Below are 18,591 nucleotides of genomic sequence, written 5' to 3' on the forward strand. Positions count from 1 at the left end.
GAACAATTACGCATACTGTTGAAACACAAACATTTAACGAAAATTCGATTAAAATAAATAGTATTTTAATAAAACCTTTATTGTTACACGACTAATGAAGTTGTTCTGTTTTAAACGAGTTGTCTTTATCGTGTGCTGTAGTGTAATGTACGACTTATGTAGGTACATCTGATTGGATTTGTTATGTTATAGCTGTCAAGCGAAATGCAAATGTTTCTGTAACGATATCCGATCCTTCAAAATAATGCCTCCTCTGATAATTTTTGTAATGACTTTGATGTTTCTAACTTATTTTATAAAATAGCTATATAGTTTAATGTATTTTCTCTTTAGATAAATGTTATGACAGATCTAAATCATGTATTATTAAATACGCTCATTTATTCCATCTAATGTATTTATTTTTAGTTATACAAACCTTAATATATACTAAAATAATCAGGCTTACTTACAATAATATATGTAATTTAAGTTTATATAGCTTTGTCAACCAAATTCAATTATTTTATCTTCGACTTTTGATTGTAATCAATAAACGAAGTCCTGTCTCTACAAATGAAATAGATTTTCTCTTTAATAAACTCTCAATATTAAAATAACATATTTATTTGGCTCCCAAAAATGTCTCATTGTGATATTTAGTATATATGATAATATTTGAAATATTTTGGATGTAAGTGTTATCGTGAAGAAGTGTCTCCCACGTAAACCTTGTGCCAGTGAGTTGAGTCAAAGCATGTACGCCTGTCTTACGTGTTACTAATGCGCTGGCGCCTCGCTGAGAACCACTCGCGGAGCTTAGATCATCGTAAAGCTCAGAGCTCAGATATGAGATAACACATCATTCATTATACGGAGACATCTCAACAAGCAAGCGGTTTTAACGGAGCGGTCACAGCATTTTCATATTGTACCTACCAGTTACCATTTTACCATTGTCAGCATTGAGTGAAGTGATACATATTTGAGATGTAAGATTTTCGCGAGTTTTATTCATTTAAATGAAACTAGTATTATTCGGATTACTACTTCCGCGTAGTATATCCGAATAATACTAGTTTCATTTAAATGATACATATTTAATAAGTTAATTACCAAATTAGGTTAATATAAAACCGTTCTCGATACTGTTCACACGAAAGTACGGAACATACATACACACAGTCACTTTGTTTAACTTTAATATGTTATTTTCATAACAATACACCAGAGTAAACTATATATAACGTTAGCTGTGTTTATCTCGACGTTTACAATCTAACTTGAAGTAGATCCCTGTGGCATGTAAATTATCAAATTCTCGTTCAAACAACGCCTTAAATGGTTGTAACAAACAGACACACGGAAATATGCACATTTTATTATACATTAGTCACTCTGTATAAGAATGTGAGAAAATACATATGAAGGAGCTAGTAAATTAAAAAATAATAATGCTCGCTTTTAAATTTAAATAAAATTTATATTTTTTCGGAGATAATTAACTTGTAAAGGACAAATTGGACTTGTATATTCGCACGGTAATTGCTATGTACAAAACTGAATATAATAATAAAGTAGCTTTGTGTGTATGTGTGTGTGTGTGCCTGAAACGATTCTCTATAAATCCCAATAGCAGCATTGTGAAGTAAAACGCCGGTGTTGGCGTAATGGTGCCAAGGTTGAACAATCAAGGGTAATTTGTAGCCGCGTAAATATACCCCGGGGTAATACCTCGACAGCTGATGTATTGATATCTTAAATACTGTAATTAGTCGGAAAATCTAGAAATCTCAGCGCAAATATTTATAAACACTTACCGATCCCCGACACTATATCATAACCTTTATTATATTTTAGATAAATTAATTCTGATTTTTAACTCGTATACCGTTTCTTATAAAATGAAATAAAAAAGAACAATATGTTGATTTATTTCATATATTTCATACTAATGAACATGTCCGCATCAACTATTGTGTGAAAACAAAGATTTTTTTTTTTAAATAAAAAAAAATGTGCTTCGTAAGTCGTAGGTGGTGATTAATACCTCGACTGATTCTTATTTAATTAATTTGCCATCAACCTTCGCCTGTACATCGTCACGAGAACACGCACAAGGTTCTTTATTATTTGAGAGAAAAAATCTCTTAGTCATAGACGACTAAAGCTCCGACGACTTATTGATGCAGCGCACCAGCAGCCAGAAATATCGACAATACGATAGATTTCAATTACATAGAGTATTTTGAAATACTCGATCAATGTTACCAACATTCAACCCTTACTTATATTAAAGTAAGTAAGTAGTGTATACACAATGTCCATTGTAAATTTGGTCATTTCCTAAAATACCTCTCGCCTAATTCACAGTCATGAAACATGATTGTAGACACATTCTGCTGTAACTTGAAATTGCCTTAATATGTATTATACTAGGACTTCAATATATAAACTATATCAAAAAAATATAATGATATATAAGATGGCTAATGTAATGAATCATATATTATATTCTCACAAATCTGTTAATCGATACTACTTCTCAAACATCATCGTTCAGACAATTCGCTGAGTGGCTTCTGGTCTCAACATCAACAGTCGGTTCTCAGAACAACGCCAAGTGATTCCGATAATTCATCTACATACACACGTTCCACTTAGAATCATCTACATCTGTGACTGCAATTACCTTACACCTTACGCATTAGACGGAGTGAGAGTGAGAGTGAGTCCAGAACATGTATGTAAGTCCGTGTAATTACATTAAAAGCACTAAATAAATTTGTTTTATGGCAACTTCGATGTTATCGAGTTGAGAACGGTGCGCCTCGAGTCGGCATTCAAGGAGCGCGTGGGTTGGTACGGGCTGTGATGCAAACTTAGGCTTATGGCGAATGTGTTTTAAATAAAACATGTTCTACAAGTAATTGTTAGTGTGTACAAGTTTAACATACTAGCCAATAGTCAATTGACAACAAATACATATGCACGATTCATCTCTGATTGAACTCCACACACGCTGACGCCTCCGCTTGTCACATTCTGGATATTATTATATATCCTACACCATTATAATAAAACATCATTTAAAGCGAACATTTCCATGGTAGACATATATTGAGTGTCGTACTCTTCTGCCTTGTACCGCATCTCTCGAGCGCATGTTGATCGCATTGGCGCTAAGGTCGCCCGGATTCTGGCGGATGAAATTTAAGAAATTCACTATGTAACTTACAGTTAACAACTATATTCATTAAAGATCATTAACGGGAGGCTCTGTTGCTAGTGTTGAGATATGGATTGATATCTCCATGTCACCTTCGCCGTCTATTCGCTTGGTTCATAACAATCCTATCGTGTTACATATAAATCAATGATGAAGTATTAGGTGTCTTCTGTGATCATTATGATACCGGTTACATATTTAGTTCAAAGCTTGTGTAATATATTATAAGTAGTTTAGAACCAGAGCGTCACTCCAACTGAATGTCCCGTGTCATTATAATACAAAGTTACACTTTTTTCTATTATGGTGATAGAGTGATAGGAATACAAAGTATCGGCGCCCTTTGTGCGCTCCGTGACGTCGCCGCGGCTTGAGGGATTTACTTTCAGATTAGAACGAATACCATTATAGTATTGAATATTATAAAAATAAATGTACTACCTCGGCAACTCGGAAACTTAACTGGCTCTGTATAAATATACGATTTGAATGAAAATAAATATTTTTCAAGATTCATGATATTTAACTAACGAATGAACCAATGAAGATCTGTACCGAAAGCTCTCCTTGAGGTTTAAATTAATAATGTTTAGAGTAAGTCTATAATAAGTTTGTTACACTTACTCTGTGTTGTCAACAGAGCAAGTATGGAGAGCCGCGTGGGTCTCGACTACATCGTAGAGCATGCGGAGTACGCCGGCAAACTCGCGGCGGCGCTCATGACGCCAACAGCCGCTGTGAAAAAACAAGTAAGTTACCCTGATCAGACTAATATTATAAATACGAATGTTTCTCACACAGCACTTAACTTGAGAACAATAAAGGGGAGAACGTGAATAAAGTCACGGACAAAAATCAGTATATTAGACTATTGTAGGCTTCCGACATTCCTTGTTTTCATTCTATATTGTCAAACGAGATCAACCCAATAACTTATAGGATCCTCCTGCCCCTCCTCCTCCATATTACGACAATTCGCAATATTTTTCTCTCAATTTCCCAAACTTCTAGGTCTTTGAACTTCTATCAGCGCTCTGTGTGTACAACGCCGACGGATACGCCAGGGCAGTCGACACGCTCGACAGATACAAGGTAACACAACTTCGCTGTAACAGAACACAATATTACTCGCTTGTTGTGACACCCCTTGCACATAAACTATAATCCTTGAAACATTTTAGACACTGAAGGGTGATCGCTACCGTCTGTCCGTGGTGGTAGAGGAACTGAAACAAGCTACCACCATCGACTACAAAACAGCGCTCGTGGCATTCGTCAACTGTCTGATAATATCCGCCCCCCGGCTGCCGGACAGGATACGAGTGAGGAATGAGTTTATTGGTGAGTCTACGAGCGAGTGAGTTAGTCAGTTACTATTGACTACATCTGTTTTAATATTTGTTTTCTTTGTCTTATCCAGGACTCGGTTTACTCTCTACGCTTAGCAGTTTAAGGTAATCATTTCAACAAATATGTACCCCATTTATAATAAAGTATCTCCTGAGACTGTTATAAAAAAAGCTATTTTTTCCTTTTATAATATGATCCTGTCTTCGTGACTAAGTCTCTTTACAATATTCAATATCGCATAAATAATGTATTATTAATGTTCATTTCAATTTATTTTAATGTTTTGTTATTTTCATTGCTGCGAAGTTTTGATATAATAACGTAAGTAAAAGATAAAATATGTCAATTTTTTTTTTGCCCCAATAAAGTTTAATTACCATCAGTAACAAACTACAACACATAGAATTAATTACAACTTCCGGTACAAAGTCCGCAAGCGAAATACTAAAAAGGCATCGAGTGGGCGAATTTGTCTCTCGCCCGATTTGGAGACCGCGATGAATAATCATGAGCAAAAACAGAGCGGCGCGACCGTTTGAACGGAGAAAAAACATATCGGCTATTACGTTACACTTATTGTGGAAAAAATAAGACGCGGGCAAAAACTATATGTCGGAACGGAGTAGTTGTTATCATTTATAGTCATTTGTATTTTCTTAGAATAATTATTTGTTTGGAACGACATTCTTCATCCATTTATCATTTCCTGTAAACGTCCTCTTACGAAAATATATACCTACAGTACTATAGATTAATAACTCTGCTTCTTAAAAGATTACAAAATGACATTATTATTCAGGAGAACATTAGACATTAGACACTGCGCAGTCGACTGATAGCGCCGTCCTTGAGACTGGTTTCCAATATTTAAGGCTTAGTATATACTATAGAAGTCATTATGTTAGTTGTACATGACAAACATACTCCGATCGTTATCCAGACACGAAGCTGCTTCTCATCCGAATCTCGGCGTTCAGCTGGACGTCTTCGAGGAGCAGAGAGAGAGTGACGAGGCTCACGGACCTGGAGGAATCAATCTCAACTCACACCTCGACGTCTTCTACGCTATACTCAAACAGGTAGGAGATGTACTCACAGAGAACGCTTCCACAGTAAATGACAAGTGTATACACGAATTAACTGTAGTTAAGCGAAGGTCCTCCATCCCGGAAGGCGCCGGTTCGAATCCTGTTCGTGCTAATGAATTATACATTCACCTATGCAGTTGGTCTCACATTTACGTATGATGTTTGATTCAGGTATCAGACACCCCCCAAGAGATCCCGTTCCTCAGTATATTGCAACACTTACTCCGAATAGACCCTAAGGAAGCTGTCAGTGATATAGTGTGGGATACGGCTGAGACACTCGTACACCGGGCGACCCTGCTGGAGACGAGAGAAGATGCCGCTAAACTACTACGAGCTCCGAGCGTTCAGGTGAGAGGAGATTCACAAAAACTACATTGTACTCCAATAAATACGTACTGTGACTGTTACACATGCATTTAAAATTATCTTTGTTACAAAAGATTTTCAAATGTTATATTTCCATCTCACTTTGGTTGGCAACATATAATTCTAACGTCTTTATCTGTCAGACCAAAATGGTGTGCGCGTGTCAACACCGCGAGGCTGGCTCCGCGAGGAAGCAGAGTCTCCAGCGAGCGCTGTCACCACCACCCGCACCACCAGCTCCGCCAGCTCCGCCCGCGCCACCTGGTTAGTGGTACCGCCATATCATAACACCCACTCACTTAGACCCTTACGCTAGTTGATACGCTAGTTGATATTTCAACTACCTTTACGCTAGTTGAAATAGCATTGCGTACTTTCGTTATTGGTAGCTGCAGGTACTTCCTATCTTAATGTTAGCTTGGACCATTTAGATTAAAGAGGTGTTCTTAGAAACTACAGTGAATGGACATAAATTGAATTTATATTTCTCATAACCGTCGTCCCATCTACAGGATCTCACGCCCCCCTCCCTCCCTTACCGCCCGCTCCCCCAGCTCCCCCTGCCCCGCCGGGTCCTCCCCGCTCGGGTCCCCCTCCTCCTCCTCCCGCGCCGTCCACCCCCACCCCACCTCCGCCGCCAGTGGTGGACGTGAAGCTGCCGCAGCAGGAGACTCCTCTACCGAAAACGAAAATGAAGACGATCAACTGGAACAAGATCCCCAACAGCAAAGTGAGTAGATTTTTTTGCAAAGACATAGTTAGTGGATCATGGTGAGGTTTATAATTAATTATTTTCAGATCGTGGGCCAGAACAACATCTGGTCGCTGGTAGCGTCGAGTCACAAACACTCGCCTAAAGCAGAGCTGGACTGGACTGAGATCGAGGGGCTGTTTTGTCAACAGGTCCATAATGATATTCATTGTGATACTTGATAGGATTCCAAATGTATAATATTCTAGACTGAGAGAAGAATTTTAACTCTCCAGCTCCAGCCGCCAGGGTCCGCAGGCTCGTCCCCCCGTCTCGGGCGCAGTCCCGTCTGCGACAGTTCAGGAGAACGAAAGCCCCGCAAGGAACCCTCGGAGATCACACTCCTCGACGGGAAGCGCAGCCTCAACGTTAACATTTTCTTGAAGCAGTTCCGCAGGTACATTACATGAAAAATCTCTCACACGAGTCGATCCGCTGCTCGATCGCTGCTTCACTACTGTGTTCACGACGTAACTTTCAGTTCCAACGAGGAGATCATACAAATGATCCGTGAAGGAGCTCACGACGACATCGGCGCAGAGAAACTCCGCGGACTCTTAAAGATACTGCCCGAGATCGACGAGTGCGAGATGCTGAAATCCTTCTCCGGTGACGTCACCAAGCTCGGGAACGCCGAGAAATTCCTCCTTCAACTCATCCAGCTGCCCAAGTCAGAAACATATCTTATTTCATTCATGACTTGTCTATAATACTCATGATTGTATCCATCCATCCTAAACACTTTCATTGCCCATCTATGAACCGGCAAACCTCTCCCCAAACATGTTGTTGCTGAGCGGTTGTTTGTTTTCTGTCATCAGCTACCGTGTTCGCGTGGAGGCTCTCCTGCTGAAGGAGGAGTGGTCGTCCACCGCAGGCGCACTGGAGACAGCGGTCAACGCGCTCCTGGTGGCGGGAGATGACCTCATGTCCTCGAGAGCCATACAGGTACCGAGGATATACAAAACACTACAATATGGACTATGTAGAAGTTGCTGGCAGATATTGGTATATTAAACTTAAAAGCATCAACATTTAATGAAATCATGATGAGATAATGAAGGAAATGTTTACTTACAAACTCAGTAACAGAAATCACCAGATTTTTTACATTATATTGGAAAAGGCTCATAGCACACTTTCCAAGGCGTTAACTATATATTATATAGGAAGTTCTAGGTTAGGATCCTGTTCGTACCTATATTTTGCATTTTACTCCTGTAAATCAGTTCAAACATATATACATATTTGTATATATGTACGTGTTGACTGTAACCATCCTACCAAACTAAGGTATCCTTACTGTGATAAATTGTATTAACCCGACTTTCCATCAGGAGGTGCTATACATCCTGCTGGTGGCGGGTAACTTCCTGAACGCTGGAGGGTACGCGGGCGGAGCAGCCGGGGTCAAGCTGTCCTCGCTACAGAAGCTCACCGACATCCGCGCCAACAAACCGGGGATGAATCTGATGCACTACGTTGCCATGGTGAGATGGGCCACTGTACATGGGCCGGAGATACTGGCATTGCATAATGAACAACAACACGGATAGACAGCGACTGCTATTGAAGTAGATTCATTATTGTTAGCAATCATAGGACGTGATTTGAAAAAAATAGCCCAGAAATAACTGTCAAGGAATGTTGCGCGATAACTTATATATAGCTTTTGTAATCCAAATGTGACAGAAGCAGAAGTAGTGTTCAGGGAAATAATTATAATCACTGTATTGGACTCACGCTATTAGTTTCATTGGATATTGAACCGTTACATGAACTGATCACAGCAAGCTGAACGGAAGAACAAGGAGCTGGTGCACTTCGCGGATGACATACGAGTGCTGGAGGAGGCCTCGAAGGCCAGCGTGGAACAGCTGCACAACGAAATACACACCCTCGCCAACAGGATCCACACCTTGAAGAGAGATCTGCATCACACCAGCGAAGACATCCGCCTCCAGTCGGGGGATTTCCTCCAGGTTAGAGGAACGATGCCTACCATTGACTGTCCTAACTTATATCATATGTTACAATCGTATATTTTTTTACTAACTTGAACGCCATGGGACTGTTAGTGTAATCTTGGACCAGAACTTTATCATCATACTATATATCCGTCATCAGGTAGCGGAACGCGAGGTGGCAGCCCTGAAAAAGGATATGGAGGAAGTGGAGGGGATGAGGAAACAGCTCGCGGAGTTCTTCTGTGAGGATCCGGTGTCCTTTAAACTGGAAGAGTGCTTCAAGGTATATCATCACACATCATCTACATTACAGCGGAAGTGAACTGTTTCAACCTTCTAAACTTATCATACTATTTTTTCTCCAGACGTTCGTATTATTCTGCACCAAGTTCCGTTCGGCCGTCGCAGACAACGAGAGACGGCGAACGCTGGAACAACAAGCGGCGGCCAGGAACAGGAACAGGAACAAGATGCAGAAGAAGACCGGGGACGTGCTGGGGAACAACGACTTAGGTACATTGACCTGTTACGTTATGATATGATATATATGATAGAAATATTTTAGTCCACAGCTGTGTCTTGAAAAATGTACACTATATATGAATCGTACACAACTGTGGTCTTCGTCAAGGGTGTGTCTGTACATCGCTAGTACAAGCACATGCTCGTACTGTCGATGGTGTCCATGGCTGGTGTTGTCTTCCAGGCGGCAGTGTGTGCAGTACTCCTGTGTCGGAGAGCGAGTCCCTGATGGATTCTCTGCTGCTGGACATCAGGAACGGTCTCGGCAGACGGTCGCTAAGAAAACCCCACGAACCATCCCCGTCCCCCGGTATGTCCACGTTGTTAACGTATTCCATAATAAATTCAGTAATTTTTATCATACATAGTAAAATTGCTACCTTTTTATTGTTAATATCCTTTCTTCTATTGAACTCTACGTATGGATAAATAACATATATGTATCTATCAAAGTTGAAGTCACTCGTGAAACATGTTGGTGAATATTGTCTAACCCCGCTCTCCTCGTAGACGCGACTCCACCCGGTAGTCTCCGCCGTCGTTCCCGCGCCTCCCCGGACGAGGACGGGCTGATGGAGTTCCTCCGCCACGCCTCCCCCGCGGCCGACGACCACAGGGAAAGAAGCGCCTGGGGAAGCCTCGGTAAGACTCTCCCTCCCATTAGTGTACAAACTAATATGTGGGAGAGAAATAATGAAAGGACTCACTATCGACAAAACAAAATATTGAACAAATATTGTGGTAGTCCTTGCAATGCAAAAATTAATTTTCCGATGCTGAATAACATATGGAGCTAAACGTAGGAATTACTTGTCTCAGAAGCTTCCCGCACCATACCCAGTGCAGACAAGTAACAGACAGTGTAACAACGCCTCCGTGTTCTGTTTGCAGATCGCTCCTGGTCTCGGCGGGCTCCGGTCCGCGCTCGTCTGGAGCTTCCGGACCGAGAGCGTGCGCCCCCGTCCACCCCGCAACCCTCCACCACCCCCGGGGACAACCCCAAACCCAAGTAAGTATATATATAAGAGCTTCGTCTTGGCTGTTCATATCCATCACGGGCGTTGTAACGATCGGAACTCCAATAGGAGCACCCGTGTACTGTCCAATATCTTATTGCTCAATTTCTTTACAACTTTGTTTAAAATCACAGTCGATTAATCAGATGAATAGCTATTACGAGCCAATAGGTTGGCGAGTGCAGTTCGCTTGGCGGCTGACAGTAGTGCGGCCGCCGTCCTCACTTTACTCGCTCGTAATTTTTGTGATATTAAAACCTAATAAAACTAATACTAAGAAATGAATTATAATCAACAATAAATTGTAAGGCAGTAATTGCACTCTTTATAATTAAACTTTGCCTTTTTTCCTTTCCCTTTCCTTTTTCCCACCCATTCCTCTCCCTCTTCCCCAAATAAGGGTGGCAACGCATCCGCAATATTTTTTTTGCATATGTCCATGGGTGACAGCGCTACCTCCATTAGGTAGGCCGACTGCTCGTGTGCACCCTTTGACATAAAAAAAAAACTACTTCAAAATCGTCATATATATTATTAAATAATCTATTTGACTTTCTTCGGCCTATATATGTTGTGTCTGGTGCCCTTGGTGTATTGAAATTTCAGTCGAATGCCTTCCGTCTGTAGTTTGGCGAGACCCGGGTAACAACATATAATCACTACATATATTTCCATTTATAGGGAGTGGCGTCAGAAGATCGAGTCCTGGCTTCGCGCGAACAGCGAGGAGGAGCGCCGGGCGCCGTCCCCGAGCGCGGCTGCCCCGGCCTCGTCCTTGGCCCCGGCCCGGGCCCGCTCCCTCCGAGTGCTGCATCGGCGCTCCTTGGAAAACGACTCCGGTAACTTCAATTATTTTTTTTATTAGCAACTGCATAGTGCTCGGACCGGACACCATTCCACCTAATGGTTCACAGAAATGTCGTCTGAGACGTCAGTCGTAGAGAGCGATCTTCTACTCACTCTTCGCGAGTACCCAGAGCTGTTCCGGCCAAAGTAAAGGTCGAGGATCCCTGAGTACCCTAAAACTGAAGGTGTTCAGTGTTCTCTAGGGAAACATTTTGAAGTGGGAGTAGGGATGAAAATACTGCTCGTCCCAAAGAATGCACACGCTTGTCTCGGGGGCTCTCATGCCCAGAGGTATACTCGTTTGTTCGTCACTCAGGTTGATGACTGTCAACAACTGATCTATCATCTGAGTAAATAAAACAACCAATACCGGCGGGGTGTTAATATGAAGCTCAGACAAATAAGAGACCATGAGCAATTACACAAGGATTACAGAGATTAGAATAAGGGTAGTAGTAAGGTTCATGGTGATAAGGCAAGCAGGCTAGAAGTTAGCCAAAGCTTCAAGGACGTCCAGTGAGAGCTTCAGCGTTGATCCTGAGAGCTTTCCTTCCTTGTTGTGTGGCGTGCACCAGGAGATCATTGGACTTCGTTCGGCGATAATGATACTGAGGTCGCTGAGAAGATACTCTCACGATTCCATGCTCTTACAGAATATTAAAAAATACCAACCCGATATGTAACAGCAAGGTTCATTATATTCGCATCATTTGAATCATGCGACACTCCAGTTCCCGCTAATAAATATTAAATGAATGCAATCTTCCTCCTCAGAGAGCGAGCGCAGTACACTGGACACGCTGACGGAGGGCGGCGGCGCGGCGGCGGGAGAGAGGGGCTGGAGACCGGAAGTGCCCACAGACACGGACCTCGTGAAGGCCATCGAGGTCGTCGAAGGTCAGTAACACTCAAACACACACTCATGCGCACATCACCGTACACGGGCACGCACACTCAGGCGAGTTGTAGTTACCGCAATAGTTTCTGATGACTTATCATTATTTCTTTAAATCGCCAGATGTTCAGCCGAAAACAATAGAGAACAGGATACCGTGGAGAAAGACGGAGGAGAACGAGGAGATACGGCGACTGAGGAGACAGAGGTCACGACCGCAGATGGAGTCACAACCACTCGTGGCCATCACGGAGGAGAGGAGGAGGCTGCCGGACATCACCGTCACCAGGGATACAGTACCGACAGACAACTCACGTAGAGGGGAGGTCGATTCGGAGAATTTAGAGACCCCGCCCGTACAGAGGAAGATGTTCAGTCCGCCGCCTGACAGAGAACCCTGCAGAAGATTCCTACCGGCGATATCCAACACCAATACCAACGATAAGGCGTCCCCGGAGATGAAGGACCTCTGTCAGGAGATACTGGGCGATGGACAGTTCGACAGATTCTCAGCCGCGAGAAGAACGAGGCGGTACAAGAGAAGTACGGAGACCAGCTCCCCAGAAGACGAGAAGAAGAGCGCCTTGGAGCTAGTGACGGAAACACAAGTCACAAGACCTGCGACACTAGAAGTACAGGCCGCGTACCCGGCGGAAGAAACGAAGGAGGTCACGAGACCCTCGGAGACCAGAGACGACACAGAGAACAGGTTGAAGCGGTGGCAGGAACGATTGAAAAACCAAAGCAAAGACAAAACGCCAGCCAAAGACAGGGTGCCGTACTCGAGAATGAGGCGGCAGACCTCCATCAACCAAGAAGACGTCCAGAAAGCTATCAGGGAGCTGAAGTCTCCGACGCAGTCTCCCGCGGGCGTGTGGTCCAGGAACGCTTACAGGAGGTCTTTAAACGCTAAAACGGACAAGGTAACGCCCACAGCCCCCGCTCCTGCCCCCGCCGCGGCCACCGGCAGCGGCACTCACGACAGAACAACGTCCCCGAGGATCTTGAAAGTGAAAAGCGAACACGAACTCAACGACGAGGGCTTCGAGGAGACGCAGAGTCTGAACTCGGAGAGCGCCTCGCAGGGAGCGTCCTCGGGCTGCGGGGTCGACTGCGAGTCACCCGTTCCCAAGAAAAACACAGAAATCCCAAAGAAAATAGCTACCAAAGACACGAGGCCGCCTCCGCGGACGCCGCTCGACCCCAGGCGAAGTCTCCCGCGGAGGCCGACCTCTCTGCGGGTAGAGCGCTCCGCGTCCAGGGCGTCTCTGAGGAGCTCCCGGAGTTCCTTGAACAGCTCGGCGTCCGTGGCGACCGTCAAGCGAGCGCCCACCATCAAACCCGTCCCCAAGCCGATCCCCAAACCGGCGCCCAGGGTACCGGCCTCCCGGTCCTCGTCCAGCGGCAGCTCCATCGGCACCTCCAGGCCCAAGGCCGACAAGACGTCCGGCTTCATGAGGCCCACGCAGGCCTCCAAGGTCCGAGGGTCCGCGGCGAAGACGAGCGCCAAGTGAACTGGTGGATGTCGATCTGTTGGAACCTTCAGGCGCCGCGCGGACCGACCGACTGAGCTTTATGATAAGTCTTACCGTAGATCTGTCGGCATTAACGTAAAGTGAATATATATATCGCGCGCCGCCCGCCCGCCCTACGGACGGCGCGCTTTTATTTGTAAAGAGGATTCCGGTATCTCTCACACGCATGTTACGGGTACGGGGCGGCGTGCGCTGTGATCGGTGATTTTTCATATTTTTTTATTAAAAAAATCTCATTAATCCCGGTCCGCCGCTCCCTCACGAGTCAACGCGAATCTTTCCGTCCTGTTCTCTCCGCGTCTCCTGTAACCTCACTCTGAACAGTATTCCTGGAAGCCCTCCATCATCAGTAACACGAGATCTGATTTTTATATAGCGTTATCGTAGCTGCAGCGTCCTGTGACGTCACAGCCCCGGCTCCCTAGATATAATTCTTAACCGATATTATTATAAATGTTTATTTTTACTAAAATATACATTAAATTTATATTCGACGTAACGATCTTTTATTTGTCGCTCCCGAACGCTTCCGGCGGCGCGGCGGATGGAGGTCAGGAAATAAAACTCTAAGTATATCGTACGATTTAATAATAATTCAATACATAATATAATGATAAGAGAGTTCCTCCACGCCCCCGGCAGCTCCAGCTCTCACAGCAGTTGGTTGTCGACCAGCTCTCTCACCAGGTCCGTCATCTTGCGGCGACACGCGGCGTTGGTCGTCATCACGGGACGGACACACACCTCGGGAGACGACTCGCTCTCCTGACACACACACACACACATACATGCTCCTTTATATGTAATACACACAAACATAGTCGGAACGTCGTTTCCCCCCGTCCAGGCGTCCCGCGCTCGGCGTGACCAAATAAACTTGAGTCGGTTTCAACATTTGAAAATAAACTTCAAAATCTGCCGAATCTGAAATTTATCTTCACTCGTTGGAGGGAAATTTGTTTCTTATTCAAGTATAAACAAAAACCTGAAGGATCTTATAGCGAGTCCACGAGGGCTGATAATGATAACATATGAGATGTAACGGTAGGAACTCTGAAGGGTCCTGCATTATAAAGTCATAGTGAGTCCTACAAAAGGTCGAAAGCTACTAAATGCAGGTGTAATCTGTGAGACCTTGGCCTGGTAGAGGTTGGGAGCCTCGTCGGAGTCGCAGGTCATGATGGGACACATGTCCAGCGCCAGCCCCAGACCGAACCGACTGCTGCTGCGGAACTCCTCCTGGACTCTGAACACGGACATACATACAGCACATTAGTTTATAACAACAGCAGCCCGCTGCCAACGATATATAATTATTAGTTATCTCTATATCTTATATTCTTTTGGCCTATGTTTTTAGTTTTCCTTTGTATTATTTTTTGTCTAATAGTAATCCCAGTATGTTTTGGCATGTGTAAGCAAGCGCCTCTTGTATGATGTCAGCTGTTTTAAAGTGTAACAAACGACTGGAGACCCGTTCCTGGTCGCCTGATGACAAACAGGTGTTGGAGGAATGAAATCCAGCGCACTCTCTCTACAATTTAATTTGGCTGGCTGTCCAATGGCTTTCTTGAACATTCTTTACCATAGACTTTGTTCTACTCTCCTGAATCTTGCCTCTGTTACTCCACACCTCCATCAATTCTTAGCATATTTTCTATTTACAGTAAAGTGCAGGTCATAGCAGGGTAGAGGTAGCGATAGGAATTGAAGATAATTTCCTTAATAAGATACGTACATATCGAATAGCGTCTCCTTGTCCAAGGTGTCCCCGTTCATGAGGGTGAGCGTGGAGTGAAGGTTGTCGCTGTAGTATCGTAGGAGGTCGGAGAGGTGCTGGGACCGCTGGGCCCTCTCCAGACAAAGATACAGGAGGAGAGCCAGATCTAGACCCGGGGACGCGTAACGAGCCAGTTGGAAGTCAACTATGTACATCTGGAAAATAGAGTTATATCATAAAGATATTGCTTTCTTCCCCAGCGAAAGGGACACTACATAAAAATTCAAAAGGAGAGCAAGAAAAAAGAATTCTATTATATATTTTACAAATAACTTGACAACGTGTAATAAATATAGTAATCAACTAATAGCAAAAATAGCCTCCCCGTATGTAAAGTTATGACGAGTGAAATCTTTAAGGTATCATGTGTGTTCACTGACCCCTTCAATTTGTCCATTTTCTACTTTAAACAAAAAGTTATTGGTCCAGCAGTCTCCGTGGCATATGACAGCCAGCGGTTCCCTGGGCGCGACCATATCCACCATCGATTGGAAGAACGTCTCCTCGCTACAGAACCGCCTGAACGGCTCCAGGTACTTGTCTCTGTCGGAGGACTCCTTAAGTTCCTCCTCCACCATAGCGATCGCGTTCCTGATGGCCTCCTTGTAGTAATTCCTGTAGTATTCCTCATTTTCCGGCAAAAAGAATACTACGAACATTATTTTATAATTTTAATTCATTTAGTATAACTTATCAAGAAATAAATAACTATTAAACATTCTTACCTTCCGATATACCGTCCTGTATATTGACGAGATCGTAAAATCCTTCCGGGTCGTAATATTTCATGGCGAGTGACAGGGCGTGGAAGTGCGACAACTGCTTCAATACATAGTAACACTGATCTATGGTCAGACCCTTCCTTCGATCAGGCATCACGTAGCCCAGCTGTTTGAGGTCTTCCAAAATGACCATATCGTTTTGGGCCCAGTAACATTTGGGTATGCAGTCCAAGGGGTCGGTGACTTTCTCCCATTGGCTCTGGAAGTTCGTAAAGGCTGGCCATATTTTATTGTAGAACGCTACCTCATTACAGAACAGCTCGTCACTTTTGAAGGCCTCCCTACGCAAAATACTCTCCGGTAGACACTTATACATGATGGATCCCTCCCACGCCTCGTATATCTCAGTTTTCTCGTCCTGATCTGTCCGCTGGCGGACTCCCCTTAATGTTACTCGATACACCATCGAAGTGTAGTTGTCACCTCTCTTGGAACCCGGAGCTCCCTGAGTTAACAAACATTTAAAATGTTCTCAAATCATCCCATTAAAGTTATTAAGGAAACCAATATAGTGACCTCCTTATAATATACGATAAATAGTTAATACTCCTTCGTTGTGGGTGAATCAAATGTTGGTATTAATATAAGGAATATCACACCATGGTTTCACAATAATCAACTTCCGGTTGTTTTTGTGAATTAGTTACAACGTTCATTAATTAATTTATATATATTTGTATGTATATATAGTCTCAATAATTTTAGAAAACTTATATTGAAGAGGTTCGTATGTCGCATGACCGTTAAAGAAACTTTTTTTAATGAAAACTTGAAAAAAAATTAGGTTTTATAGATCGAAAATCTTTAAAAAGCGAATTAAAATCAGTGCAGATTATTAATGCGTCTTTTTATTTTTCTGTTATTTTCATTAAATATGAATACCAAGAAGAAAAATCTTTCTCAATTCTAATGTATTTTATTTTTGGTCGATATGAAAAAAACTGATGATTTTGGTTGTTTCCTCGTATTTCTGAGATGGTCCCATATCAATTTTAGCGAAATTTCAACAGCGGTTTCAAGAAATCCTGTACTTTTCTAAATAATTTTGTTTTTGTTGAGAATATATATAAGTATTTGTTTCGTATAATATTGTTTAACTGATAATTAAATTACTAACAAGTACTAAACTAATATTATATACAAAATTTTATTTATAACAAATAAATTAAATTCTTTATAATTTCGGCGTCTGTCGGTATATATATCTTTATAAATTTATATAGAGGGTGAGTGCAATCCTCACTATAACTAAACTTTCACCTTTAAGAAAAATCTCCTCCAGGCTAGATTAAGACTTAAGGTTAAGGTGAAAAATATTATAATGAGGATGGGAGCCGGAAGAATTGGTACAGCGCCATCTAGTGTATTATAATTTAATTATTATTGTAAAATGACGAGAGATTGAGTGAAACGGAACGTAGTACGTAGTAGTTATATTTTTAATAAAATTAATTTTATTATTTTATTGCTACAAATGTGAGCAATAGAATAACTATTGAAATAATTTATTATGTTCAAAGTTTTTGTCACCATTCTTCTAGGGATGTTCATTATGTTGAAGATGTACAAAATAAATCTTGTTTTAATTAATATTATATATTGATGATTTATTATTGTAACGGTCTCTTCTTAAAATTCCAAGAACATTCTTATACTTGAGTTTTGTGACAAGACCGAGCGGTATTTGATAAACTCGCAGCAAAACGATTTACATAGTTTAAAATTATTCAAGATAAGAAAACACAACAGATTTAACAGTGAATTCTCTACTTAACTATTACAGTAAAAATTCTGGCTAAAATACAAGTAAGTAGCAATCACAACCCTCACCTCCATCTCTTGTATCTTGACATCAGGATAATCTTTTTTTAGAAGATCTTGAATGAATTCCAAACTGATAGATGTCATGTTGGTGCCGTCGACCGACCAGGGGACAGACTGAACGTCTGTATGTGGAAGTATTTTGCGACACTACCGGTATCAATAACTACAGCCGCTCATTGACTGATTTTTAACAATAAACGTGGACAACTAACGGTAGAAACGTTTTCAGACACATCACTTGACTGACTAAAGATTGTTACTTAAAGATATCACACCACCCATCAATACTCAAAGTCATTTCTACAATTCTATTTTATGAAGACTTATTAACCATATAACCATGTTTTTTGTTTATTTTTAAGTATTTTTATGTTTAATGATCGAATACATGATGAAAGAATTGTATAATATAAGGTCTATTTTTCTCTATAATAATAAGCGGTACGATGAATCTTTTATAAATTAGACAATATTTTAAGAGTACCATATGGCCATCCTTCACATGGGTGTCTCATTATTAAATTGTTACAGTCGTGGGGTCGTTTAGATTGAATAATAACTTAGTTGCATCGGTACGGGCGTGCTTACCGTGATTGGTGCAATTTCCCGTAGGTATTTTTTGATATTCAAAATTGTAATAATTTTGTTATTCATTCCA

The 18,591-nt window shown here is 42.2% G+C and overlaps 2 protein-coding genes across 4 annotated transcripts in view; one reads left to right on the forward strand and one right to left on the reverse strand.

The window, feature by feature from the left end:
- Window positions 1-14,041, forward strand: part of LOC116774059 (inverted formin-2) — a 36,516-nt gene extending 22,475 nt beyond the window's left edge. For all 3 annotated transcript variants that reach the window (XM_032666688.2, XM_061523836.1, XM_061523837.1), the window contains exons 3-24: window positions 3,849-3,957; window positions 4,220-4,300; window positions 4,390-4,549; window positions 4,629-4,662; window positions 5,499-5,637; window positions 5,818-5,997; window positions 6,159-6,279; window positions 6,528-6,745; window positions 6,814-6,918; window positions 7,003-7,163; window positions 7,248-7,436; window positions 7,588-7,714; window positions 8,104-8,256; window positions 8,557-8,748; window positions 8,894-9,016; window positions 9,099-9,246; window positions 9,440-9,565; window positions 9,766-9,897; window positions 10,147-10,264; window positions 10,953-11,110; window positions 11,892-12,014; window positions 12,136-14,041. In XM_032666688.2, coding sequence (XP_032522579.2) covers window positions 3,856-3,957; window positions 4,220-4,300; window positions 4,390-4,549; window positions 4,629-4,662; window positions 5,499-5,637; window positions 5,818-5,997; window positions 6,159-6,279; window positions 6,528-6,745; window positions 6,814-6,918; window positions 7,003-7,163; window positions 7,248-7,436; window positions 7,588-7,714; window positions 8,104-8,256; window positions 8,557-8,748; window positions 8,894-9,016; window positions 9,099-9,246; window positions 9,440-9,565; window positions 9,766-9,897; window positions 10,147-10,264; window positions 10,953-11,110; window positions 11,892-12,014; window positions 12,136-13,526 — 4,281 coding nt within the window. In that variant the 5' untranslated portion in view covers window positions 3,849-3,855 and the 3' untranslated portion in view covers window positions 13,527-14,041. The remainder of the gene's footprint in view (window positions 1-3,848; window positions 3,958-4,219; window positions 4,301-4,389; window positions 4,550-4,628; window positions 4,663-5,498; window positions 5,638-5,817; window positions 5,998-6,158; window positions 6,280-6,527; window positions 6,746-6,813; window positions 6,919-7,002; window positions 7,164-7,247; window positions 7,437-7,587; window positions 7,715-8,103; window positions 8,257-8,556; window positions 8,749-8,893; window positions 9,017-9,098; window positions 9,247-9,439; window positions 9,566-9,765; window positions 9,898-10,146; window positions 10,265-10,952; window positions 11,111-11,891; window positions 12,015-12,135) is intronic.
- A 100-nt stretch (window positions 14,042-14,141) lies between these two features.
- LOC133319435 (uncharacterized) lies at window positions 14,142-18,087 on the reverse strand. The gene is made up of 6 exons (XM_061523872.1): window positions 17,940-18,087; window positions 16,053-16,554; window positions 15,708-15,976; window positions 15,286-15,482; window positions 14,682-14,793; window positions 14,142-14,312 (listed from the first exon to the last, which is right to left on the reverse strand). The coding sequence occupies exons 1-6, from the start codon at window positions 18,015-18,017 to the stop codon at window positions 14,199-14,201; spliced, it is 1,272 nt and encodes a 423-aa protein (XP_061379856.1). The 5' UTR covers window positions 18,018-18,087; the 3' UTR covers window positions 14,142-14,198.
- Window positions 18,088-18,591: the final 504 nt, after the last annotated feature.

This window comes from Danaus plexippus, chromosome 20, assembly GCF_018135715.1.
Source record: "Danaus plexippus chromosome 20, MEX_DaPlex, whole genome shotgun sequence".
In the NCBI taxonomy this organism is placed as follows: Eukaryota; Metazoa; Arthropoda; class Insecta; order Lepidoptera; family Nymphalidae; genus Danaus; species Danaus plexippus.

Excerpts from the sequence above, each read along its gene's own strand:
- LOC133319435 (XM_061523872.1), bottom strand. The coding sequence starts at position 18,017 with ATGACATCTATCAGTTTGGAATTCATTCAAGATCTTCTAAAAAAAGAT. Across the intron at positions 15,977-16,052 it reads ACAGGACGGTATATCGGAAG|TATTCTTTTTGCCGGAAAAT; the intron begins GTAAGAATGTTT and ends TAATGTTCGTAG. Across the intron at positions 15,483-15,707 it reads AAAATGGACAAATTGAAGGG|ATGTACATAGTTGACTTCCA; the intron begins GTCAGTGAACAC and ends TCTATTTTCCAG.